Source organism: Lobosporangium transversale (genome assembly GCF_002105155.1).
Source record: "Lobosporangium transversale strain NRRL 3116 chromosome Unknown BCR41scaffold_68, whole genome shotgun sequence".
NCBI classification, from domain to species: domain Eukaryota; kingdom Fungi; phylum Mortierellomycota; class Mortierellomycetes; order Mortierellales; family Mortierellaceae; genus Lobosporangium; species Lobosporangium transversale.
The window spans coordinates 52,834-78,259 of NW_019029046.1; the positions used below are offsets into that span (position 1 = coordinate 52,834).

At 42.6% G+C, this 25,426-nt stretch overlaps 9 protein-coding genes across 9 annotated transcripts; 4 read left to right on the forward strand and 5 right to left on the reverse strand.

Moving 5' to 3' along the window:
* Positions 1-1,334: 1,334 nt before the first annotated feature.
* BCR41DRAFT_375468 (hypothetical protein) lies at positions 1,335-3,958 on the forward strand (the record flags this gene model as incomplete). Its single annotated transcript, XM_022026954.1, has 2 exons — positions 1,335-2,054; positions 2,306-3,958. 2 exons carry the CDS (start codon positions 1,335-1,337, stop codon positions 3,956-3,958), a joined length of 2,373 nt encoding a protein of 790 aa, XP_021875828.1.
* Positions 3,959-4,296: 338 nt separating this feature from the next.
* Positions 4,297-5,145, forward strand: BCR41DRAFT_401776 (hypothetical protein; the record flags this gene model as incomplete). Its single annotated transcript, XM_022029248.1, has 3 exons — positions 4,297-4,605; positions 4,714-4,976; positions 5,094-5,145. The coding sequence occupies 3 exons, from the start codon at positions 4,297-4,299 to the stop codon at positions 5,143-5,145; spliced, it is 624 nt and encodes a 207-aa protein (XP_021875829.1).
* On the reverse strand, positions 5,135-6,714 carry BCR41DRAFT_364004 (hypothetical protein). Its single transcript, XM_022025983.1, has one exon. It carries the CDS (start codon positions 6,670-6,672, stop codon positions 5,284-5,286), a length of 1,389 nt encoding a protein of 462 aa, XP_021875830.1. The 5' UTR covers positions 6,673-6,714; the 3' UTR covers positions 5,135-5,283.
* Positions 6,715-7,212: 498 nt separating this feature from the next.
* Positions 7,213-8,635, reverse strand: BCR41DRAFT_329189 (adenylylsulfate kinase). Its single transcript, XM_022021723.1, has 6 exons — positions 8,398-8,635; positions 8,028-8,219; positions 7,822-7,941; positions 7,610-7,694; positions 7,432-7,523; positions 7,213-7,302 (listed from the first exon to the last, which is right to left on the reverse strand). The coding sequence occupies exons 1-6, from the start codon at positions 8,470-8,472 to the stop codon at positions 7,255-7,257; spliced, it is 612 nt and encodes a 203-aa protein (XP_021875831.1). The 5' UTR covers positions 8,473-8,635; the 3' UTR covers positions 7,213-7,254.
* A 3,134-nt stretch (positions 8,636-11,769) lies between these two features.
* Positions 11,770-13,924, forward strand: BCR41DRAFT_314194 (P-loop containing nucleoside triphosphate hydrolase protein; the record flags this gene model as incomplete). Its single annotated transcript, XM_022021168.1, has 3 exons — positions 11,770-12,000; positions 12,082-12,569; positions 12,676-13,924. 3 exons carry the CDS (start codon positions 11,770-11,772, stop codon positions 13,922-13,924), a joined length of 1,968 nt encoding a protein of 655 aa, XP_021875832.1.
* A 735-nt stretch (positions 13,925-14,659) lies between these two features.
* On the reverse strand, positions 14,660-16,165 carry BCR41DRAFT_375472 (hypothetical protein; the record flags this gene model as incomplete). Its single annotated transcript, XM_022026955.1, has 2 exons — positions 14,660-15,317; positions 15,690-16,165. The coding sequence occupies 2 exons, from the start codon at positions 16,163-16,165 to the stop codon at positions 14,660-14,662; spliced, it is 1,134 nt and encodes a 377-aa protein (XP_021875833.1).
* Positions 16,166-18,305: 2,140 nt separating this feature from the next.
* BCR41DRAFT_401781 (hypothetical protein) lies at positions 18,306-20,306 on the reverse strand (the record flags this gene model as incomplete). The annotated part of the gene is made up of 5 exons (XM_022029249.1): positions 18,306-18,778; positions 18,870-19,269; positions 19,377-19,688; positions 19,784-19,980; positions 20,129-20,306. The coding sequence occupies 5 exons, from the start codon at positions 20,304-20,306 to the stop codon at positions 18,306-18,308; spliced, it is 1,560 nt and encodes a 519-aa protein (XP_021875834.1).
* A 265-nt stretch (positions 20,307-20,571) lies between these two features.
* BCR41DRAFT_364010 (C3HC zinc finger-like-domain-containing protein) lies at positions 20,572-22,475 on the forward strand. The gene is made up of 5 exons (XM_022025984.1): positions 20,572-21,340; positions 21,425-21,502; positions 21,612-21,733; positions 21,846-22,265; positions 22,378-22,475. Exons 1-5 carry the CDS (start codon positions 20,605-20,607, stop codon positions 22,456-22,458), a joined length of 1,437 nt encoding a protein of 478 aa, XP_021875835.1. The 5' UTR covers positions 20,572-20,604; the 3' UTR covers positions 22,459-22,475.
* A 156-nt stretch (positions 22,476-22,631) lies between these two features.
* BCR41DRAFT_375475 (hypothetical protein) lies at positions 22,632-25,100 on the reverse strand (the record flags this gene model as incomplete). The annotated part of the gene is made up of 1 exon (XM_022026956.1): positions 22,632-25,100. The coding sequence occupies one exon, from the start codon at positions 25,098-25,100 to the stop codon at positions 22,632-22,634; it is 2,469 nt and encodes an 822-aa protein (XP_021875836.1).
* Between the last annotated feature and the right edge of the window lie 326 nt (positions 25,101-25,426).

Below are 25,426 nucleotides of genomic sequence, written 5' to 3' on the forward strand. Positions count from 1 at the left end.
GAACCTGTAACATGGTAAGGAAGTCTAAATAGTGGTTTGTTGTTGGTCAGTGCGTCGGTTGCGTCTGGTTGGGTAAAAAAAAAAATACAGCAAAAAGTGTTCGCCACTCCCATTGCTTCGCCACCCTGTTTCGGCTAACTTTTTTATTTTTACTTTCTTTCCTACTTGTCAAACTCTAGCTAGCGTAACTGAGTAAGAAACTTTTTTTTTTTTTTTTTTTTTTTTTTTTTTTGGTGATAGATCTTTTTAAGAATGAGAAGCATGCCATGCAGTGCATGGATGTTTATGGTGTCACCAACAGAATCATTTTTGCATCCTCCACAAATATCCCCCTTCTTTTCTTGACATTGCTAGATGCTATCCATGCATTTCATAATGATGTGCATTCTACATGTAAATAGAGTGATGGCCAGATGAGGTCAAGATAACAAAAAAAAAAAAAAAAAAAAACTCAGGAGACAGACAAGGAATGACAGTAGAAAAGAAAGGTCAGACGAGTTGCGTCCAAGACTAGTGGGATAGCAAAGTAGTACGAGGCCTGACGATGAACTTGGAATGGGGCAATTGTTCCTGAGATTATTTTCACATTCAGTAAAGTGTTGGGTGGAAGTGAAAGTGGAAGCGGAAATAGGAGGGGGGTGTTTGTTCCATGGCAACAGAGAAGTAGGGGACAAGAAGGAGGATCTTTCGCCTTTCCTTTTCCTTTCCTTTTCTTTCTTCCCTTCTCCCCCTAACTTTTTTTTTTTTTTTTTTTTTTTTTTTTCCTGTTAGTTCTGTTAGTTCAAGAGCAAGGAGGTTCTTGGTATCATAAAACAACAGCCGAATAGTATCCCTCCTCTCTTTTCATCCTTTTCTTCTCTCCATCTCATTCATTCTCATTCCACTTCCTTCTTTTGACACAGACATTTATCTCAATCCCTCTACTTGCCAACTAATAACGATTTCCATTCCTTCTGTCTTACTGCTGCTAACTCTTTACTGCAACTGCAATCTCCGTGATTAGTCCATTGTCCATAACAACAGATTCACCAACATCTATTCCATTGACCATTGACATTACACCAGCAACTCTACATCCCACTTCACTTTTCCAGCTTACCTTGCCTGACCTAAGGATTTTGGTATCAATTTCTCTGTCAAAGGAAAAATAATAATAAATGGAGTCGTGTCACCAATTGTGGTCGCAATCACTTTCTCAAAAAGACCTTTCACTTACAACTCAGTCACCGAGTTCACTATGGACATCAGCCGCCCCTCCCGCTCCTCCCTCTTCTCTATCTTCCCCATGCGTTGATGCATGCGGGTCAAAGGGGGCTACGGCTGAAGACAATGAGATGATGGAGGCATGCGCAACAGTTAGTCCTCGTGATAGGTCACATCGATCTATTTTCGCCCACACCATTGCTTATAACAATACCAGCAGTACTAAAGACGAGTCTGCAGCTGAAGTCTGTGCGGATATGACCAGAGTACCCTCAGACTCAATTCATCAAATTCATGGACACAGTGGCTACTCCTATTCGAATTTGCCTTCAGAGCTTATTCTTCTCATTTTCAAGTTCTTACTGACAGCACGCGATCTGCGCTCCGCAGTCCTAGTCTGCAAGCTGTGGTGCAGCTGTGGGATGGATCTACTTTGGTCAAAGCCCTCACTTCCTACTTTGGCCGCTGCTGAAAAGATGATTCACACCCTGTGTCTTCCTAGCACCATTTTCCCCTATGCGGATTACATCCGTCGACTCAACCTAGCCTTTCTATCTTCGGATGTTACAGACTCCATGTTGGAGTGTTTTGCATCATGTTCACGACTTGAGAGATTGCTACTTGCGGGTAGTGTCCAAATCTCTTCAGATGGCCTAAATAAGGTCTTATCTAGGTGCTCCCCAGTATTGTTTTCACTCGATTTGTCCGAAATCCCTGCTGTAACAGATACGCTTGTTGAGAGTGTCGCAGCAGGATGTCCAAAACTACAGACACTATATCTTGGTTCATGTTCAGCTATCACAGACGAGTCAATTGTCAAGTTGGCAAAGAAGTGTCCACAACTTAAACGGGTATGTAAAAAGCGATCAGGGATTGGCATCTAATGTTGTACTGCTACGGAGTGTATATAACACTGTATTCCTCTGTCATGATCATCATCCCTATTTGTTGTGATCTTGTTGTCTCCATCAACGCTCCATCGTTATCATTATGCTCATGATAACTAGCATTTCTAGTATGTAACAAGGCTTGTTTTTTATCAGAGGCTAACTTTCTCAAACTCTGAAAATATCTTCTCTGTATCACTTCATGCTCTTTCAAGATAAAACTGAGCCATTGCAGTCAATTGACAGATCGATCAATCGCAGCATTGACCCAGTTCTGCCCACAACTAACCGAGATGGATGTGACCAACTGCAATCTAGTTTCGAGTGATGCTATTCAGTCTGTGTTTGGGAATCTCCCTCAAATCCGCGATATCAACATGACGCTTCTTGTCAACCTCACAAACGCTGCTTTTGCATCAATTCATCCTTCTACGCACCGGTTTGAACAGCTTCGTGTCCTCAACTTGACTTCATGTGCGCTCATTACAGATGATACTTTGCTCAGGATCATTCCAGCGACACCTAGGTTAAGGAGCTTGGCTCTTACAAAATGCGACAAGATCACAGATATAGGAGCAAGCGTGATCAAGACGCTTGGGAAGCATCTACATTACCTCCATCTGGGTCATTGTGCAAAGATCACAGATCGACTAGTTGCTACCATTGCTCAACATTGCACTCGAATCCGCTATCTGGATCTTGCTTGCTGTTCGAAACTTACAGATGCTGCAGTGTTTGCCTTGGCACAATTACCCAAATTGCGTAGGATTGGACTGGTCAAATGCTCCAATATCACAGATCACGGTATCTATGCCATGTTGGTCTCTCAGATTCTGCCTCAGACACTGGAAAGGGTCCACTTGTCTTATTGTGTCCATCTGTCTGAAAGCGCAGTGGCAGCTCTTGTCAGCCAGTGTTCTAAAATGACCCACCTGTCCCTCACGGGCGTGCCTGCATTTATCTCGCCTTGTTATCAACAGTTCTGTAGAGCGCCACCACCGGAGTTTACGGCCCATCAACGAGAAGTCTTTTGCGTGTTTTCGGGGAAGGGTGTACGGGAACTGAGGAATCATATGCAGGAGAACCCACCGGCCATCCCATCATCTACAAGCATGGCAAGTATTCGTGCCAGTTATCGTAGAATCAGCTCCTCAGTTGCATCAATGATTGCCGGATCTGATAGATCTGTTTCTATGGCGGAGGAGGATGGCATGAGTGAAGAGCTTCAAGAACAGACGAACGAGCATGAGCAGGAGAGTCTATTAGTCCAGATTGGATCTGGTTTGCTGGCAACTAGCGCTGGAATGATCGTGTTGCCTGGGACAGCAATAGCGCCAGCCTTAACAAATGGGCAAGCACCGACGTTTAACCAGAGCCATCATGGTCAACAGAGCACAAATGACATGATGGATGTGGTAATGGAGGTGGATTATTCACTGTCAACCTCGTTATCATTACAGGGAGCGGTAGTAACTGAGGCGTCCGAAGTATTTCTGGATAACTCATCATCAGCCCAACAAAATACCACAGGTGGACAGTATCCTTTTCGAAGTAATCATCAGATTTTGTCCATCACACCAACTAGCGCCAATGCGTTTCCTATTCTACAGCATCCCCATCATCGTCATCATGATCACCTGCACGATCACCTTGATCGTGAAAGCGTGGTTTTGCATCGGTCAAGCATGGAAGTGGATGAAAACCACTCTAGAACGTCCGCATCGATAATGGTGATCACAGCCAGAGCTCCAAGCCCAAGTATCTTGGCGCGGTCATTGAACCGTGAGGGAGAAGGCAGTGGCGCAGGCAGTGCCAGCCCAGTAGAAGAAGAAGAAGAAGGTTTAGATGACGAAGATGAAGACTTTTAAAAAAGTAATAATAGACAAATAAATGTCCCTGACAGAACGCGCAGTGCCACACTAGCCTCGTTTTTTTTTTTTTTTTTTTTTTTTTTCAATGCATTTGTTTTCTCCATGCACCTGTCTTTGACATTCCTCATCCTCTTCGGTCTTGTTTCTCTTTTCTCTTAATATTCTGCTCTGGCCTGCTATTCACCTTGACTATTAATCCATTAAAGGTGTTTTTTTTTTTTTATTTTATTTTTTTTTATTTTTTATTTTTTATTTTTATTTTTATTTTTATTTTTTAATCGTGTTCCTAATCTGTCCCTCATATTTCTACTGTTTATAGTATAGAGAACGCTAATATGATCGTCTACGCACCTGATATGCACATTGTTCACCTAGAGAGTGGCCATAAATCTATGGCGCCAACTAGTAATATCCGTCAAGTGACTTGGGAGCTAGTAAATCACCCGGTACATCCTCAAAATGAAGGACCCAAAGTTGCCAAACTAACCTCAGTCACATGGTTGGATGTGGCTGCTACAATTCGAGCGAGCCAGCATCAAGAGGACAACTACCAAGTTCAATGGCGAATTAGCCTCAATGGCCCTAGACCAGACCCTGTTATTATCGGCACAGAGTTCAGAGCATTGGTGTTCGGCAAGGACGAGGTAAGATTGAATTATTTGTTAGTACAGTTGTCATATTTTTTTTATTTTTTATTTTTTTATCTAATGAATCGAGGTTTTTACATATTTATTGGGGGGTTGTACTTGAAGGACTCATCATCCGACGCTGTGTTACTGCATCGAGAACCTGCCATCTCGTTTAAGCCTAATTCTGTGCAAGAGTTTATGCAACATACTGATCGGCCCGGTACCGTGCCAGCACGACCTACGTCCATTCGCGAGGCAGCTGAACTGGAGATGATCCCAGGATACAACCCTGATGTCCAAGGTTTTTTTACTTTGACTCTTCCTGGTCAAATTCGCCTCAACCAAATGAATGGTGGAGTCATCGTTCAAATCCGTAACCATAACAGGTATTACCTCCCTCTTTCTTTATTTTTTATTCATGTATGAGCTCACATCACTTTAATCAATAATCTTTTTTCTTACTTTTCTCTCTCTCTTTTTTTTTTTTTTTTTTTTTTTTTTAGTGTCATTAAATCTGGATTGCAAATTGAATCAGTTCAGCTGGTTCAAGCCTAAGATAGTAGCTCAGTTTTTACTTCGTTATTCGCTTATGAATCACAAGAGAGGACCTCTTCAAGATTGAGATTTTGTGTGAAGACAAGAAATATAAGAGGTTGCTATAAACTATACATCATGTAGCAATCAATTGTAAAGTTAATGTGATCGAAGTGGTGGCGGCTTATATCGTGATCTACGTGATGATCCCATATTCATTTGGACGTTCAAAGCTGTCAGTTCCAAAGGATCAGGATGTTGCATTTGTCCTTGATGAAGACCTCCTTGTTGCTGTTGTCCGTGGTGTTGCATCTGAGCCAGTAGGCTTCTAACACCTATAGGCGAGATTGGAGATGTTAGTCCAGGCGAGCTCAAAGTCGACATCGGAGAGGAGATATTTGTAAACAGAGGCGGCAATGTACTTGGGTTTCCGTTGTTCGCTAACATAGCTGCATATTGCATGAGCTCATAGGCCATAGGGACTGACTCACTGGAATTGAAAGTTATGGACGGATCTCCTTGCCTTTGTTGATGCATTTGTCGAATTTGTTCATATAGGTGTCGTTGATACGCTGTAAGCTGCTGTAACGCATGCTGGTGTTGTTGAAAGGTTTTGCCGCGCCTCAGAGATGGGACATTGGGTGCCCCATTGCCGCGATTATTCGACTTGTTATTACCAGAGTATCCATTTCGGATACCTTTGCCATTCCAATTTTGATTGCCATGTCCACAGGACTTTTGCTGTTGCCTTAATTGTTCCTTCTGGTCTCGCTGAAATTGATCACGATGAGTCAGACCGGCATCGATTTGGTTGCCAAAGGCTTGAGCCAATGCTAAGAGACTCATCTTGGTCCCATGCTGACCCCAGCTGTTCGTTGCTCTGCTCCCCAAGCCGCCTGAAATTTGTTGTTGCTGGTGATAATGAGTGTCAAAAGGACTCGGTGGGGTTACATCCATTTCCATTTCCATCTCCATACGTTTCATAAACCCTGTCAACTGTGCAAATTGAATAGGACATTCCTTTGCAAAACCACTCATCAATCTTACGAACGTTTGTTCATCCCTCACTCTTAATTCCTGTAATCGAGTCAAGAATTCTAGTTGCGCTTGTCGTTGCTCGCGCTGTGCTTCAGCTGCTTGGAAAAATGCCCAGGGACCTGGCATGAAGTTGGATGGCTGAGGTGCAGGCGCAAACAGCGTGGGAGGAGGATCCAATTCCATCATGGATGGCTCTCGACGAAGAGCTCGCATGGATGGGAGTGAGTCCAATTCCATGAAGGATTTTTGACGAGTGATTTGGCGACGAAGAAATGGTGGTGGATGACTATGGCCATGGCCATGCTTAGGGGTGGCAGTTCGGCGAAGTAACGCCACATTACTGTCACTGCTGTTTCTACCGAAACGGGTACCAAACCCAGAGTTCAAGTTGGGTTCACTCAGAGGCGCATTGTCCTGCTTATTATGGAGGTCAATAGGACGGCGCTTGCGGTGTACACTTGGGGCATGCTTTAGGATCGCAAGCTTGGATTGGCCAATTTTGGGCTTCATGGCTTATAGGTAGGTTGTTGAAAGACCAAAAAAAAAAATAAAAAAAAAATAAAAGTGGTGAATATATTGAAGATGCGGGAAGAAAATAAGAACGAATGAGAATATGAATGAGAATGAGAATGAGAATGAAAAAAAAGAAGTAAGAAATGAATGTTAGATAAAGATAAGCTTGGAAGAAAAGAAAAGGGAAAGAGAAAGGAGAAAGGGAGGGCCAAGATGACCCACACTCCCTCTTTCCCTCCTGTTACCCGTGCAGCGCAAAAGGAAAAAAGAAATGCACCATTTCTCACGTCTGAAATGGGAATTGGGTCAATTGGGACAGGTCGAGCCCAGAACCAGTCATAAAGAAATGGCGGCGAAACATTAGTGGCAAAGTGACCTTGTACCACCCACCCTTCCCTCTCTGAGAAACAGCAAGTTATCGTCAGAATATATATATAATTTAGAGCATCCAGCACCGCAGTTCCTCATCAAATAGGATGCTTAGTGCCGGAGAATATAGATCTCCACATTGGGCTTTTACCTCCCGGAAAAAAAACTGTTGCAAAAAAAAATTTATTAAACTATTTTCCTCCCTTCTGTTTATAATTGAGGGATATACTCCTTCTCGCGAAGGTAGTCCAAAATAATCTAAATCAAAAGTCAAAAAAAGAATCCAGATCAGAATGCGCCGATTGACGTTTCTGTTAACAAGCATTGTCTATTACGATATTAACAAAAAAAAAAGACTTTTGTCATTAATGTTTGTAAGAGCTTTACCTGAACACCCTCTTCGACAGAAACCTTGTCTGTTTGGATATGGATCTCGGGCTTGAGTGGTGCCTCGTAAGGAGCAGAGATACCAGTGAATTCTATGAATTGGAAACACGTGAACAGGTCAGAATACTATCAATTTACAATTACATCTCTGTGCATCAGTCTGTAGTTCGTTACATACCCTTGATCTCGCCAGCCTTGGCCTTCTTGTACAAACCCTTAGGATCACGCTCCTCCACTACTGACAATGGAGCATCAGCAAAGATCTAAATCATGAATTATTATGTGATTAAAATACAAATAAATAAAATACAGGTTAGATGATTCTTTTTTTTTTTTTTTTTTTTTTTTTTTTTTTTTTTTCACTTTTGTCATCACTTTATCGTCCAATACCTCAATGAATGGAATATTCGCCTCGTCATGTAACTTTCTAGCGGCGTCGCGGTCCGAAATATAGGGACTAATGAATGCTGTAATGGCAATCTGGGTAGAGTCGGCGAACAACTTGGCAACCTAAGGTTGACAAAAAAAAAAGTTAATGACCAATCTCCCAAATGAAAAAGTTGGTTCTTGCCGAAATGGTTTTGCTCAAGAGATACCTCAGCTATGCGGCGAATGTTCTCAGTGCGAGCCTCGGGTCCGAATCCGAGATCTTTGTTAAGTCCGAAACGGATGTTGTCGCCATCAAGGCGGTAAGCGGCGATCTTGAGTGAGACCAAGTGCTGCTCCAGAGCTGAGGCCAACGTTGACTTGCCTGATGCAGACAAACCAGTGAACCAAATAGTAAGACCCTATTTTGCGATGCACACGCCATTAATGGAATTCAAAGCTGAGTCAGCGATTTTATTTTTTCACATAAACACTGATCTGATAGCAATCGTTGCTTTTATAATGTTATATTAAGCATATCAAGTCTTGGTTGGTCATATCTGCGAAATACAATTAGAATGGTAAGGAAAGAATGCAGACCTTTTGGTTCAATTCTTTTTGACGCTCCTCGCGGGTGAAAGCGCCGTGGTGCCAAGTAATGTTGGTTGCAACCATGGTGTGATATAGTATAGTATGAATACAGAGAGCGAGGAGTGAGAGGAGTAGAAGTGAAGCACAGCTATGGGAAGATGAGAAGAAATGAGAATGAGAATGAGAATGAGGACCGAATTATAATAATTTTTTTTAAAGAGTAAATGATATGAAAACAATCGCAACGTTGCGTTTTGATCTAACATAATGGCGCTATTTGAGTGCGTTATATACACAGGGTAAAGAACAGGCACAGAGCACAGACACAGGCGCGCAGCAAGAAAATATTGCACTTTGATCGATCAATGTCCTCATCCATCTCATAGCTCATTGGCCACACTACAGAGTCACGTATATACATACATTAAATCCAGGCACCCTTATTCCTAACTATCTGAGGGCAAATAAACATTAGTCGTTGTTTATTTTATTTTTATTTTTTTATTTTTATTTTTTTTTATTTGAATAGAAAGACTAGGATGCACTTACAATGATAATACAACAGCGAAGGGAAGGTCTCTAGGTGAGAAAGAGCATCAGAAGAGGCGAATAGTACCTAATGAAAACTAATTCAATCATTTAAAAAAGCGCACTCAAATCGTTCATGTAATTTATACCTTACCTATTTCGATGTGGCACCGAGAATATGCTCCAAGGTTAAGCAACTGGATTGGTACTAAGGGTCTAGATTCGCTGTATTTCCACCATCAACCAAGCAGTGAGAATAGATCTTAGTCAAGATGCTTAAGTTTCGGTTGATTGTGATAGTTAGGATGTTTAGCAGACTTGAACGGTATTGAATGCTTGCCCTTCAGTAGGATACAATTGGGTCAAAGGAATATGCAGTGACCCTAGTTGCGAGCTATCTGTGACTCAATGACTCTGAAAGGAGATGAAAGTTGTAAGACATTCGAAATATTCCTCGAGAGAGGAGCTAGTATTCCTTATAATGACACCGAGATACTGAGAAGCGTTAATAATCCAAGGTTTTTATGAGAATCTCTAGATATGTGAATGTGTTTGAATCTTTTAGTAAATCCTCGGACACCCGCAAGATTATGAGCTAAAGCTATCGCTGCTTTAGAAGGACGTCAACCTCTCTTTTTTGTTTCGCTTTCCACTTGAGCAATGAGACGATGATTGTCAAGGAGGTCGTTTTTTTTTTTTTTTTTTTTTTTTTTTTTTTTGGTCAAAGCAATAGCTCCGAGTCATTTGATATTCCGACGGCAGGTCTATGCTGGAACCTTTCCACGAGAAGCTTTTTTATACGCCGAAAAAGACTGTTTGATCTTGAAGGCATAGAGTGCAACGGTATATAATATAAGTCCCTGAATCACTTAGGATCGCTACAAAAAAAGAAAAAAGAAAAACGAAGTCCAATTAGTATGGTAACAGAGTCGACCAAAAACAAAGAAATGCGAGCAATAACTATTGCAGCAACCAGTTCCAATGGTATTGTTTATCAGAATTGCCGTGTTTTTTTGTTACATTCTGATACACACACATGTAAACCTTTCTTTCTCGGCGCCAAGAAACGAGAAGCAAGTTCAATTTAGGGTTGTGAGCCCATCAAAGAGGAAATCAAGAGAGCTCATTCCTCTTTTTCCTTTTTTAAAGGTTGGGACGATCAACTGCACATGTATATATATTATAATATATACAAGTGTAGGCTGTGTCTTGTAATAGCCATGAGTAAGATTTACTACAAACTTTAGTCAACAGCCCAAGTAAAAACAACCCACTCATATAAATATCCCTCCCATTGATTGTAATGTCCTTCTCAAACTCTCCCTGTGTTCTCGTCTGCAGTGCACAGCAAAGTCATAACCCGTAAGACTACACTCTGTAAAACTTCATTTACTCATTCACACAATTTTTGATACAAATACTCATACACCCATACAATCATATGAATATATACATGTACAGCAATGCAAAGTAACTTGCCTACAGCCATCCACAGTGACTGTTACCAACAGCCTGAGGGTCAATTCCACCACCGCTCCTGCCATTCTTCTTCTAACGAGCTTATTTCTTCCGATCCTTACCATGAGACCCATATACCCATGCAAGATATCCGCTCTCATCCATCCAAAGAAAATGAACTTCAACATGACCCCCTTCCACCCCCAATTGATTATACAGATGTGAAGCCATCAATCCGGTACCAATTTCGAGGCCTTGCTCGTCGTACTCTCACTTATCATAGACGCCAGAGGGTGTCAAATATGTGTTGTTTGGTGATCTGGCCTGTACTCCTTGTCGTGCTGTGCTTTGCTAGTTCAGTCATGATGGGAGGTGATAAACATTCTGGATACACTGGTACTGTACGTTTCTGCGCTAACGAGGTGAATCGAGAGGAAGACCTGGGTTTCCAGTTAGATAAAGTGCGGTTCCCAGAACCCGGTACAGACATTGTCAAGACATCATGGTATCCTTCGCAGCTCTATAGAAACACGGGACTAGCCGGTGAAGCCACGCCTTGCGTCCGATGGTTTAGTCAGCCTTATCCTTCAAAAGCTCCATATGAGGACGCTTCCACAGAAGCGCTAGCACAACCTGACAGGTAAACCAGATAACAATGATTTATAGGCTGATATTGACTTCCATTATCATTTCTTCCATTTATGATTCTAACTAGCCACCCAATCCCTGAACTGCTTTTTTATTGCCTTATTTCCCTTTTTTACTATGCTTAGTTATTACATACCTCCCCCTTCACTGGGTTGGTTACGCTTAGGCGAATTGCAACAAAAGTGGAGAGAAAAGAATCCTTTTTCCGACCGCAGTCCTGCCTATTTTAGCTTCTGGCCTATTAATCAAACAGTTTACTATACTGCCGCCAACGATCAGGTCGCTAAGGCACTTGGTAACTTTTCTAGCCAAAGCCGCTACTTTGAATCCGAATACTGGCCTCCATCTAATGCCAGTATCCTCTACAATTCGAGCGCACCTGGTGTTATACCAGGAACTGGTATTTTTGGCGCGATCCCTGTTCGCTATATGAAAGCGTTCGAGGGACGGCAAGTGGATAATCCGAATGATCCTCGTACATATTACACATCATGGAGTGCACAGATGTTTTTACCTCAACAGAGCCAAGAGGCTATGGATAAGACTATTGTAGACTTGATCACTACGTTAGGAGCAAATCCATATGGGAGTCTATCATCCCGGAATATGCCCTTTGGTGCAGTTTCATATGAAGAACTGGACATTGACCAGTCAAGAGTCAGACTAACTATGCAGCTTGGACAACCTCCTACGAGGAATAGTATGTACAGTGAGGCGCTATCTTCGGGAGTACGACAGATAATCACAATGACACAGTTGACGAGCGCAACGGTGAAAATCAAACACGCTGGAAAATACGTGCTCTCACAAGGTATACGCGCGTTGCCGCAAGAGTGGAGCACGAGCACCTTGGAAGGACAGTCATTGAACCAAGTGTCAGCTTATCTCTTCCCTTTTGGTCTGTCGTTTCTTCTACCGACTTTTGTATCTATCTTGGTCCAAGAAAAGGAAGATCGCCACCGCATAATGATGGCAATGGTAAGAGCAAAATAAAAAGAGAATGTTGACTTTTGGTAAGGTAATCAGATCCTAATAAGTGCCTATGAATTTTTCAACTAGAACGGACTCAAGGCCTCATCGTATTATCTATCTCATTATGTCGAGTTTATAGCCATGCAGCTAATCCTATCGCTCGTGTTCTGCCTCACTTGTGTTGCAATTTCATCCCAGTTTATCCTTCGCACAAATCCAATCATTGTCATTTTTTTACTTGTTCTTTGGGCCCATATTCAAACCACCTTGGCTTTCCTCCTCGCCACATTTTTCTCTCGTACACGCCGTGCGGTCCTTGTGGTTTACTTCTTTGTGGCCTTTTCTTGTATCATGACCAGTGTTTCGGATCAAATCTTCCAAGATGGTAAACCTTTTGCTTGGTTCATACATCCAAGCTTTTCATTTTTTAATATTCTATCGGTTGGTATCACCAGCTCAAGCAGGATCAACGGACTGTATCCATTGAAATGGAGGGATTTCGCGGTAGGAACCACCCTATTCAACTGTGTGGTGTTGATGATAGGTGAAAGTATTATTTTTGTCCTTTTAACATTGTAAGTTTTTTTTTTTGACGTGTATTCGTCCTGAGATAATCTAGCATCGCAACATGTTTCTATGCTAATTTTATATTTTCAATAAACCATTCAATTATATTAACAGCTACATCGACGCCGTTGCGCCAACAGAGTATGGCGTCCAGAAACCATGGCATTTCCCAGTATCATTCTTTTTCAAAAGGCGTGATACGCCTCAGATCCAAAGCATTGAATCACAACTTGCGACTCACCAAGAGGCCTCTTACCATGGAGCAGCAGAGGGTGACCAAGATATACTCGAAGGTGCAGATGCAGATGTCTATGCGGAACGCGAGCGTGTTCGTTCGTACTATGATCCCGCGAAGGCGCCTTTGATCATTCAAAACTTATTTCACCGTTATCCTGGAAAGGTTGACCCTGCACTCAAGGGTCTTTCATTCGGCCTTGAGCCCAATACAGTACTTGGTCTGCTCGGCCCCAATGGTGCAGGGAAATCTACATTGATTCACCTATTAACAGGCCTCTATCAGCCAACTTCTGGAACTGCCTATGTTGCGGGCGCCAGTATCCGGACAGACATGCCAACCATCCACTCCAAAATCGGTGTATGCCCACAGCACGATATCCTCTGGGGCGACCTTACTGTCGCCGATCATTTACTGTTCTATGCACGTTTGCATGGTATCCCTCCTCACCTTGAACAGCAGGCTGTCGCGTTTGCTATAGCTTCTGTATCATTAACGAGCTTCCGTGACCGTCAGGTCAAGGGACTCAGTGGCGGTGAGAAGCGTCGCGTGTCGATCGCCATTTCTTTGCTTGGCGACAATGCAGTCATCTTAATGGACGAGCCCTCCACAGGATTGGATCCAGCTGTCCGCCGCGTGATCTGGGACATTGTCAACCGGGTCAAAGCCAATAGGACCATTGTTCTGACGACTCACTCGATGGAGGAAGCTGATATTCTCTCAGATAGGATTGCCATCATGACTTCAGGCCGCTTGAGATGCATAGGTACTTCATTGCATTTAAAGGAACTATATGGATCCGGCTTCCGTTTGAATATTTCTTCCAAGCCTGGAAAGCTACAGGAGGCGTGTGAAAGTATAGAGCTCAAAGTCCTGAAAAGTTTCAAATACACAAGAGTCGACAAATTTACGAACGCATCTACCTATGAGATCGAGCTTCTGAATCAGGATCAGGAGTATGTCAATGGCCATGGTCAGCTTTCAAAGATCTTTTCGTATCTGTCACGTCCGGATCAATTCCCAGCGATTGAGGACTGGGGGCTAAGTCAGACGACTCTAGAGGATGTGTTTATCAAGATTGTGACAGATGGTGATGCTGCGTTAGCCATGCCAACCATTGTCTCGTAGTCTTCAAAAAGCAATATTTTTTTTTCATTGAACACGCGACAGGATCTTAACAGACTAGACTAGAAGTAAGCCACTTATGAAAAAAAAAGTGAGGTTTCTTTCATCTTGTCCTTATTTCATCTCTTTTACTGGTTTATATACATTACATTACAAAACATACAAGGTGCTGTTGTCAACACCATGTCCTGTTCACTTAATTGCCCATCACTTGTTCATCCAACTCACAGTCCATACATACGTGTTTTTTTTTCTCCTAAATAGATGATTGACGATAACCAACTCACTGCATTCGCCAACGGTCTTTGCTGTCTGGCCATGCTCCTCATAGTCGGATATCACTTTGTCTCTGTTAACAGCAAACCCGTATAAATTGGCTCTGAGTTGTCGCAGTCTAAGTCTCTCAACATGACAGGCTATCTCTCAATAGCGAGGACAGGATCAAGCACCTAAACAAGCCGGGAGCCTTCTCTCTTTCTCTCTCTTTGCCCACTTCTACAAAGTCAGAAATTTCTCATCTTCCTCTATCGTCATCAAAACATATTTTTCGATTTTGCCGCCAATAAAACAGTAGCACGAATATTGTTACATTTTATTGTTCGACCTATCAGGTGTAAAAAAAGCTCATCTTCCTGCTGTACAGACTAATGTAGAGGAAAAAAGAATATACACATCGAAAGAGTGAAGGCCACCATACTAGCTTCTCAAGTTTCTCAAGTGAGGAAATAAAGTTTTTTTTTACAAATCGTCGTATTTTAATATCTGACGTCCACCGCCACGAGCCACAATGACCGCGCGCGGGTCTGTGCCAATAGGGGGGAGTACGTTTGCAGGCTTGAGAGGAGGTTTTGGTGACCGCGGTCGTGGAGGAAGCTGATGGATGGTGCGGGTGGGTCGGTCAGGCGAGGACGAGGACGAGGACGAGGACACAGAGGGGCTTGGAAGTAAGGATGGCGCAAAGGGTTTCGCAATTGCAGCAGCCTGTTTATGCTGTTCCTCTTCCATCCTCGTGAGTTCACCGTCCTCATCCATCCAAGCTACGCCTGCAAAGCCATGGTGGTTCCTTTCCGGGATCTTGGCTCTGTTAACTCGGATCACAGTTCCTTCTAAGACCGCCCCATTCATTTTTTCCAAAGCTTGCTGTGCTGCTTCAGGTTCCTTGAATGTCACAAATCCGTAATCTTTGTCTTCAACAATGTTCATGTCGTCAATATCACCAAATGGTCGAAAAGCAACTCGAAGGCTGGTGAGAGATGCTGACTCTGGAAGGTTACCCACATAAACCTTCGTAGGATAAAAAGCAATATCTAGAGAGTGACTTGCAGCTACAAAAGGATCTGTCTCTAACCCAGGAGTGTATGGCCTATCAGGTTGGCCGTTATGATAATATGGACGCCTATTCCGATGGTCATATTCATGTCCTCTATTATAGTGAAGGTCTCCTTCCTGTATGTATGAATAATGTGGACTGACTGAGCGGGATCGTGAGCGTCTGTTATTACGACGTTTGGGAGAGCACGAACGAGAACGCGAACGATACCGTGATTCATATCTGTCCAAACGACGATGCGAGTACTGGTATTCCTCTTCATATTCAGGTCTTCGTTTTCGCTGTTGCCTTTTTTTTTTTTTTTTTTTTTTTTTGGTTGAAAGTGGAGCAAACGAAATGATACAAATTACGCCAGAATGAGTTCTTTCCCTTCTCTCATGGTTTCATTATAATAATCATAATGGATGCCTATTAGATAATGAAGTAGACCCGACTTACGCGCTATCACATCCAAGTTCCGAACCAGCGTCTAAAGATTGGCAGCGAGAGCGAGGAATCGAGCGACCATATACATTCAAGACCATCTCCTCGTTTTCGTCCACACTAGTGCAACTCTGGACACTGTGCGTCTGTTGTGGTTGTAAGCTATCTGACAGATCCTGTTTGCTAGAATTCTCGTTCAAGGGAGAAGCAATAGGCGTCGGAGGAGTGGCGGTGGTGGGGCTCTCAGCAAATGAATAGTTAAATGTAGAAGCTGTAGAGTCAATTGAAAGTTGTCTACTACGACCTGTACCAGCGTTATTATTCTGGTATGTGAAGGCCCAAAATAATAAAAAGATTAGTTCATTCAAATTGTTTACTTGTGGTATCATACAGCAAAATGGCCAGATGATGCGCTTCCATGAGATTACATGATTGGGCCCAGTTTGATTATCATTCTGTTCGTAGACTTGGGATGTGTTGCGTGTGGCCATAGAAGACCTTTTCAGCTTTTTTTCGGTTGATGGTACTATCGATGCTTCTTCAGTCGTTCTTCCTGGACTTTTTAAAGAGGAAGATTGAGAGGATCGACGGCTAATGATATCAGCCACAATAGGTCTCTGAGTCACTGCTACTGATTTGTCTACCCGTAGTTTTCGTTCTACGGACTGCTGTCCGTCGTTACGACTACTCACACCCTGTCCTCTTCCTGCGGATGTACTTGATGTTATGGGGATTTTGACCCCCGCCAAGGCAAATATGTCAAAAGGTTGGTTTTCCTTTGCCTTGGCTTCTTTAAGTTCCTTCTCCTATTCCACAGACGAGCATTTTAGGAGAAGTCGCAATACTTTTCAACTTAAGGACACAATAGGCAGTTGAACAGATAATACTGGGGAGCTCGCCCTTTTTTTTTTAACTTGCAAGAGAAAGCTAATTACCCGCTTCATCTGCTGTAACAATGCAAATTTCTCTTGCATTTTTTCCCGTATAGCCGACATGGCTGCAATTGTGCTGTGATGCTCGTTAGGGAGGTGCAGCAATTCACTATCCAATCTGGTTATTTTCCTGACAACCAGTAATTATCTTCCAGATTTCGCTTTGAAAAAGTCAGCTTAATTTTCTAAGATGACAAGGCAAATGCGAGATACGCAAAGCTAGCAAGGATGAGCTGGAGATATATCGTGTTGAATAGTAAACCACGAGCAAGTCGCGACAAGAGGGGAAATGCTCCATGTCATTTGTAGCACGTTATCCAGTGAGGACAGCGCAAACCTCTCTCAAAATACGTCATAAATGTGACTGTGAAAGATTGCCGACTCCTAAATGCGTTTTTGCTTACACTAATTTAACGAATTTAGAACTATAGGTGGATTTCCTTAATTCCTCCCCAGCCTCAAATGGTGCTTGACGTTTGGCGCGTGCTGAACAACTGCCTTTCATCCATAGATATGCTCCATCCTTGTCTATCGGCTGAAGCTAGAGGGGTTGCTGTTGGTGTATCAGATGACCGCGGACGACGTTGGCTATGTTGTGACCAGTCTTAAATCGATCATCGAGGTATATAGCCGTGTGTCTTGTATTCATCAAAGTTGAAAGCTTCCTTTCAAATACTTGCAAAATGGACTTCTATCTAATTCGTGGTTGTCGCCATAGTTTTAGCTCTGTATCCAAAATTTTTTATGCCACCAGGTATACTATACAAAGAGAATTGTTTTCTTATACAAAGTGTTACTGAAACCTACATTTTATATTGCCTTGCAAAAAACTTGCAAAAGATGATAGACGCCAACAGCCCTTGAAGCCTCGGTAAAGAGCCCTTAAGAGGCAATCTTTCGACAACTACATGCCGACTATTTGGTGTGGATATCCCAAGAAGGGACCAGACTAGGAGTGATTCAGCTATAAATTCATAAAGATTCATCAAGGTATCCAGCCAGTCGAACCTTCCGAGCATGACAAGGAGAAGTCAAGGTCTTTCTATCTTTCCACGTTTACCACGCTTACTCATCATCCAGCATATCGCGCATACTCCATCGATCCTCCTATGTGCGCAATTTTAACCTTTTCGGATAGCCTTTAAAAGGTAACTCGCTCATACACAGAAACATTTTGTCGTGGATAGCTCCACTTCCTCTGCTCCAGCAGATATGTTCGAGCCCTGTCGAAGGGAGGAAGTGGCCACGACAATGGTGGACTTCAGAAAAGGCCTCAAGGAACTTACTCTATGGGCGCCATGCCGTTGTTCTGTTAAATGATATCAATAAGGTCCCCACGTACGCTAAGCTATGCCGTCTGTTGAGTCTGACTAGAAGTGGGTCATGCCGCCTTCAGCTCACCTACGTCAAGTTCACGATAGAGCTTCAGATAGGGAATATCAACTTTGTGCGTCATTTCAAATTGAGTAGCAATACACGCTTAACAATTGTCTCTCGACTATAGACAGGCCGTAGAAACCCTTAAAGGTTGATTCCATGGGCCCGAAGCTCTTCACCTCCCTCGAAGTATTGCTTCTCCACATAGGAATGTGGCAAGTATTTTTTTTTTTTTTTTTTTTAAATCTCCGATTTATGACATTAGATTGTAATATTGATAGATATGTAATGCTCCTCTCTTCTTACGCATGACCCTCCGTGTTCAGTCATTTGCTTCATCCTCACTCTCCAACTCCTCACTCTTAAAATCTTCATCACTATTAGACTCGACATCATAGCGTGGGCCCAAGCCGTAGACAGGGTTCTCTGCATACATCTGAGAGTCGCTCCAGGTCTTATCCAGGTTCCGGAGTAAGGGTAGCAAAACTGTGTTCCAGTTCTGCTCCCACCTCGTTGATTGAAAGGTCGTCTTAATGACATCTCTCATACGCTGCAATTGAATATGTGTCTCGGGCGTAGCCAAGGGGAAGCCCCTGAAGAGATGCACCAGCTGACTTTTCAATTCATTAGCATTTTCAAAGATCAGACCATTTGCCTTGGCGATTACAAGTTCCGAAAGTGCTGGGTATTTGAAGGCACAGACAGGAAGACCACAGCCAAACATGTCAACGACCTTCATTGGTAAATCCATACCTGAAGTTGATGTGTGTAATGAAATACCCAAATCAGCAGAGCCTAGCATCAGAAAAAACATTGTTATTTAGTGCTATGATTGAGCTGAGACCAGAAAAGAGTGATTCAATCAAGTAAGGTTTAATGAACGTACCGAGCAGTAAGGGGTAATCCTCGGGGTCAAGCCATGTCGTAATGAATCGTAAGTTCGTAAAGTTTGCCTTGCTGATAATTTCTTCATAGTACTGTTTCAATGGTCCTTTTCCGGTGATAACAAATAAGAGCTTAGGGAACAGCTTGTTGTTCTCTGTGTTCTCAAGCTTCGATAGATCATCATATTGCTTGGCGGCATCTAAAAGTACTTGGAAATCTTCGTCTGCAGTCCAGCTGGTACTTGAGACAATCAAGACAGGGCGGTCTGCACGGAATGTGGCAGGTTCTTCTGCAGATTTTCTCTCAGTCAGCAAGGTTTGGTTGGCATTGATTGTGGGCAAGAAAGACTCACTCGATAGTTGCTCTTGAACTAGCTTTTCAAGCTTCAGTTTACTATGGAGCTGTCATGATCACCAAAACACATAAAAAAAGAGAGAAGAAAAAATCTTCCAAAGTAAGATAGTGCATGCAATAATGTGCCATTTCAATCAATATTATAACTCCTTACAGTATGAATTTCATTAACATTCAGCTGACGAAAGCTTTCGGGGGCTCGGTCGTATAAAGTGATGACTTTTCCACGCTTTTCGTATTTGTACAGCAAGTCACGGGCCATAGTCCGACTAACACATATGTGAATGGTAGCCTTAAACCCCCACATACGTTCGTATACTGCTACTAATTTTGTGAAAATACTTGCTTGACCTAAACGCTTGGCAACTATAGAAGCGCCATAGTTATGCCAATCAATGACCAAGTGACGTTGCTTAAGCCAGTTGACGATCTGCATTACATGAAGTGTAGGGATTGAGGGAGGGTTCTACAGTTTGACAAATAAGGGTGTTAGCTGTTTGCGATCGGATCGTTTTTTTTTCTGATTTTTATACTTCTGCTTAAATCAATTGTGTGACTTACTTGAACAACATAGACCTCCGGTGCAGCGACCTGGAACATGGCGACGATAAAGAGCTGAAAGGCAAGGAGTACAGCTTTAATAGGGGCATAAAGGTAGTAAAAGATGCGTGGCATATTCTCAGCAACACGGGGAAGCTCTTGCAAGAAATGGAATTGGACCGAAGGATGGTTTTCAATGTCCTCGGGCAAACGCGACCCTATTTGAGCATATTAAGCACGAAGGGCAATGGGTAATTAGCAAGCATGGACGATATTTTAATTCGCACATGTTACATTTTGATCAGACACAATCAACAATTAAGGATTTATAAGGGGGAAAAAAAAATAAGAGAGATCTGTACCTACCTTTATAGCCTATGACATCTACTCTCCAGCCTGCATCGAGTGCGCTTCTAGCATGAAGTAACATGCGTGGGCTGTGACCAATATCACCCAGGACTACGATGCAGAAACCACTCTTCCCCAAAGCTGAGACCTTGGGTGGTTTAGCGGCAAGATAGCCAATAAACCGAAAGATGACCATGAAAGCTAAGCCGATGATGATGGCGAGCGAGTTTGTCTTGTCATAGCCAAGTGTTTTCCGATCTAATTTTGCAAACTCATCCATAGTGACTAATCGTGAGATGAGATAAAGAAAAGGAGAGATGGTGAGGAGAAGAAGGAGAGTTGAATGAGTTCATTTATATTTTGTATACATTTGGATGTATATATTATTAATAGTATAGACATTTAAGCTTTTTTTTCTGATAATGCACGTCATCTTTTTTTTTTTTACAACAGAAAAGAAAAGCAAGGCATTCGTTTACCTTATTGCATCAGTCATGGATACCAAGCGCAAGGTTGACGAGTCACTCGCATTACTCAATTCTCTTTTTGCTCACCCTAACAAGAAGTCATTCGCAGGAAAGCTAGCAAGCGATACGAATGATGGCACCAGTTATTCTGAAGGTATCAGTGGTAAAGATGGCGAAGCAGATGCCAGCCATGTGCATGATCAGCCATCCTCAACTGTAACTGTCACAGCAGGGCTTAAGAAGAGAATCTATCTACCACCTCGCCCATCAGTACTGGATAAACTCTCACGGTTGTCAACCTCGCGACCGACGTTGGAAGATTCTATTGCAGCTTCAATCGCAGCCAGTGCATCAGCAACTCAGTCCGGTTACTCAGAAGCACCCGTTCATCATCTATCATCAAAATATATGCCTACAGCCGTACCATCCTCAAAGAAGCCAGTAGTCGGCTCCCTTAAATCCAACAAACAAAGGTATCTTCCTTGGTCCAGAGATCAATTTCATGAGCGCTTGAAGACATTCAAGCCATCCACATGGTTCGACAAGCCTAAAGCAGTCAATGCTGTTGAGTGTGCTAAACGTGGGTGGATCAATCAAGGAGACGATAGACTAGAGTGTTGTGGAGGGTGTAATGGGGTAGTCATTGTGAAGACGGATTATGAGCAGAGCAGGGGTGATGGGGACATGACCGTAGATAATGTGGAGGGTACATCAAACGATGATTCGGAAATGTTTGATCTCCTACAAGAGACGGACCTCGAAGGTACTTGTACTTTTCTTTTTTTGCAATGCTAACATTATTTTAGCTTTATGATGAACTGATTCAATGAGGTCTTTTAATCCTTAGTTTTAGGATCAAAATTTCATGCGATGCTTACCGATAATCATGAATCCACATGCCCATGGAAGACACACCCTTGTGATAGTACGCCAAGCATTTTAAATAATGTTTTCTTATGGACTCTTTTATTTATTTTTTTAAAGATCAACCAACATATTCAATCTTACGAGCCTTATCTTTGCTACACATATAGACAACATCTACAAGTTTCCTGTAGTAACTCCGTCGCAGGCTCGAGAGGACCTTTTGTATCGATTACACCAGTTAGAAGCAATGGCAAGCGATCCTTTAATCGAGAAGATACGGCATCCATTGGTAAGTAAGAAAGAATCATAATGACTATCTCTCTCTCTCTCTCTTTTTTTTTTTTTTTTTTTTTTTTTTTTTTTAAAAAAAACAAATATTGACCATTGAGTTGATTTTATAGGGAAACGCTGAAGTTGAAGAGCTGAAAGGCATGTTTCCAGATATTGAAAATAATAAACTTCTGATCCTGTCTCTCTTTGGATGGACGGCTCAGAGGGACCGCAAGATGTTGATCTGTTCAGCATGTCACACTCAATGCACCTATATTCCTAGTATACCTAATTTTGGGTCCAGCAGTGATGATTTAACCAGTGAAGTCGATAAGCATACGGACAGTAACCTGAATGAAGGGGAAGAGAATGACGCTGCGTTCGATGTTGTTCAGTCACATCGATGGTATTGCTATTGGGTTGATCCTCAGTATGATACTGAGATGAGAGAGGGATGGAGAATTCTGTTGGCAGGCTTGACCACATCCTCTGCACGTGGAAAAAGCACAGTAGACGGTTCACTAGATCATCATTCTACTACGAAGATTGCGGTATGCACATTCGTCTATTTTCTATTAGCGATGAATCAGTGAAAGTCATATTCAACAAGTGGATTCAACAATTTTATTTGACCAGATTTTTGTTTTTTCTTTTAAACACTAGCCAAACGAAGCATTGATTCAGGTAAGGCGCATGCTCCGTGGCCAGACTGCATTGTCATCTGTCCGAAGATCTGAAATATAAAAATGCAAAGAAAGAGGAATAACCCAAATAAATAGATAAATATAAAACTATAGCAACAATGTTGTGATGATGTTTTTATGTCAATTAATTAGTTTACAGGCATCACATGTATCGCATGCAGCTGTTATTGGTTGAAAAATATATCAAATCTATTTGTCTAGTCGCGTCAATGCTCAGCATTTCAGCTGTTCTTTATACAGTTTACATCGAGTCTCAATTTGTCGACGCTCCATGACAGTTAAATGCTCTGTTGGTTGGCCCTGGAGCATTTGCTGATATTCTAGGCGTTCATCTTTCTCATCTTCTTGAAGTGCTACTTCTCCTGCAGTCGGTGGGCACTCGTTATTACTTTGTCGCTCATGATCCTTTATGTGGTTATTATATCCACCCACTCTCGAGCAGGGTGCTTTATTTCCATTGACAACAATTTCCCATAGCTGTTCTGCTCGTTTATGATCTCCAGTTTGATGAAGGCCTGCGATGAGTGTCGTGTATGTCTTGAGATTAGGCTCAATATGGAATTGGTTCGTCATTTCCTTGAAAACATTGGTTGCTTTGTCCATTTGATTCAAATGTGCAAACCCACTGATCAACGACGTAAAAGTGACAACATCTGGGGCTGGTGGGGAGTCCACTTCTAACATTGATGTGGACAATAGGTGGGTTTCATTGTTTGGTTGCGACTGGACCGAGTCATCTGTTTTCAATCTACCTGACATAGCCCCATCTGTCGGGGGTTTGCCAATATAAGAGGGCGTTGACCTGACAGGCTTGGACGATCTCCTGAGAGAAACATTATTAAATCCGAACGTCCTCAAATCCCGTTCGCCATCCCACGGATCGTCAGTAAATGCAGGCATCGAGACCTTTCTATTTACTGGCTTCATGCTGCGAAAGACCTGCAGCGCAGCAGAAACATCCCCTCGAGTAATATGATATAGAATATTGGTGTTGAAAGTAATTGTGTCTGCTGGAATGCCATCTTGTTCCATGTCATGAAAGCACTGTCCAATCGAAGCAATGTCCTTGGTCTCAACGGCATGCTGCAGTAATGCGTGAAGCATAATGTTGTATGTGTAAATGTCGCGGTGTGAACGCATCTGTGGACTTGGAGATGGCCGCCTCTTTTCTGAGGGTAGTTTTTCAATTTCTTCCGCGACATCACTGTCATTACTGTGAGGCTGGTGAATGATATTGGAATTCAGTGCACTCGGGTCAATGTCCTGATTGGTAGACGCATCGTTAATTCTCCTCCGCCTCTCTGCTTTTCTTGATTTCAGCCATTCGCCATCTAGTGTCCCCGCCATATGATCATAGATTTTGCGCATGGTTAATAGGTCTTTGTGTGCCGCGTAATAAGCGAGAAGAGTATTATATGTAACGATATCTGGCTCTAGTTTAAGCGGGTTGAAGTCAATGAACACTGTTTTCCATGCAGGCGCATTGGAGACCTTGTATTGCGCCATCTCGAGATAGAGTTTGACAAGCACATTTAGTGTAGTCATATTAGGCTTGACGCCTTGTGCTTGCATTGCCAACGTGTACTTTTGAATGTCTTGGGGTTCAGCAACCGTGATTTTTCTACCAATTGAACTAGGCGCAAATACAGACGAATCCCTTTCCAATTGAGAATATTTGCTGGACTCTTCACTTCCAAGTATTTCTGTTCGTTTTGGGCGGCAAATATGTTCCGTTCTCTTTTCATGAGTCTCTGATGCTAAGAGGATATCAAATCCAAACTCCTTGACAGAAAATGAATTCAAAATTCTGGTAAATGTTATCACGCGATAGTTTTCGCCTGCAGCAAGTCCTCGGTCAAAAACTTTTCTAGCCAAGTCATAAAGCTGATTCTCGCAAGCTCCACGAATAAATACGTCCATCAACTTAGGAGACATAAGCAAAGGTCGATTGAACGGTCTTGATCTTGTTGTAGCAGACTCCAGAGCGCCCTGATATAGTTCTTCATGGCGAATCATCATATTGCCAATACGTTCAAGCTGGTAGTCATCGCCTTGTGCGGTAGCAATCCGTATAAGGCTTGCGAGAATACGACGTGGCATATCAATCCCACGCAAGCTGAGCATATCATACAATTCCAACGCGCTTTTTGGATAAAATGTTGCCAGCAAGCTCTCGATCACAATGTGAGCAATGATTTCTGCATCAGATGGCCGTGATTTTGATTGACTCGTCTCCTGATCCGCTGTCCGCTCAAACGCTTTTTCAACTTGCTCCAAAAAAACAGATTGGTTTTGCTTCCAATAAACTTCGAGAAGAGCATAAGCAAGGGTCCTTTGCCATTCATTGGTAGCGGTCTTCGATATTGTCTTAATTTGAGGCAAAGATCGTCGGACGAGGACTGCTACATACTCCCAAAACTCTTCTTGATTACTTGAGCCATCCTGAATCAGCTCTAGAACAAACTTGAGGTCATTTAGGACCAGATTCCTGTACTGTTTACGGAAAACTTGGATAGCGTCTCTCAATGCGACGTTGCTGTATTCTGCTGACCCATGGATCTCGAGTAGACAAGGGTGTACTGGTTCGGTTGTGGATTTGTCGTATGAATATTCTGCATATCCTTGTGACGCGATAGCTGTTTGCTTCCACTTGGGGAGATAAACTATCCTTCGTGATCTCATGCGTACTGTATATTCTCTCGTCCTGCTATGGGGTAATGGCCACTGAAGAGATAATGATTCGTTTATTGCTCGGGCGCTTTGCGCCTGTGTTCGTGTATCTGTTAGTAATCTCGCTGTCTCTGTTGCACAGGATGAGTAGGTTTGCCTCCTAAAGGCTCCTGTTGTAGATGTTAAATAGTTTGCAATCATTAATGATGAGGCGATTGCATCGAGGGTTGGTAAATTCGAGTAGACGCGGCTTTATCACAATAATAATCCTTGATGTAAATCTTACTTGATGCATTGGCTATTGCTGGAGAGGCTGCACGAGAGAATATGGGTTGCGG

Coding starts and splice junctions, on each gene's coding strand:
- BCR41DRAFT_364010 (XM_022025984.1), top strand. CDS start 20,605: ATGGATACCAAGCGCAAGGTTGACGAGTCACTCGCATTACTCAATTCT. Junction 21,341..21,424: donor ACAAGAGACGGACCTCGAAG/GTACTTGTACTT, acceptor TTTAATCCTTAG/TTTTAGGATCAAAATTTCAT. Junction 21,503..21,611: donor GAAGACACACCCTTGTGATA/GTACGCCAAGCA, acceptor CTACACATATAG/ACAACATCTACAAGTTTCCT.
- BCR41DRAFT_329189 (XM_022021723.1), bottom strand. CDS start 8,472: ATGGTTGCAACCAACATTACTTGGCACCACGGCGCTTTCACCCGCGAG. Junction 7,942..8,027: donor ACATTCGCCGCATAGCTGAG/GTATCTCTTGAG, acceptor TGTCAACCTTAG/GTTGCCAAGTTGTTCGCCGA. Junction 7,695..7,821: donor CGAATATTCCATTCATTGAG/GTATTGGACGAT, acceptor TTCATGATTTAG/ATCTTTGCTGATGCTCCATT.
- BCR41DRAFT_364004 (XM_022025983.1), bottom strand. CDS start 6,672: ATGAAGCCCAAAATTGGCCAATCCAAGCTTGCGATCCTAAAGCATGCC.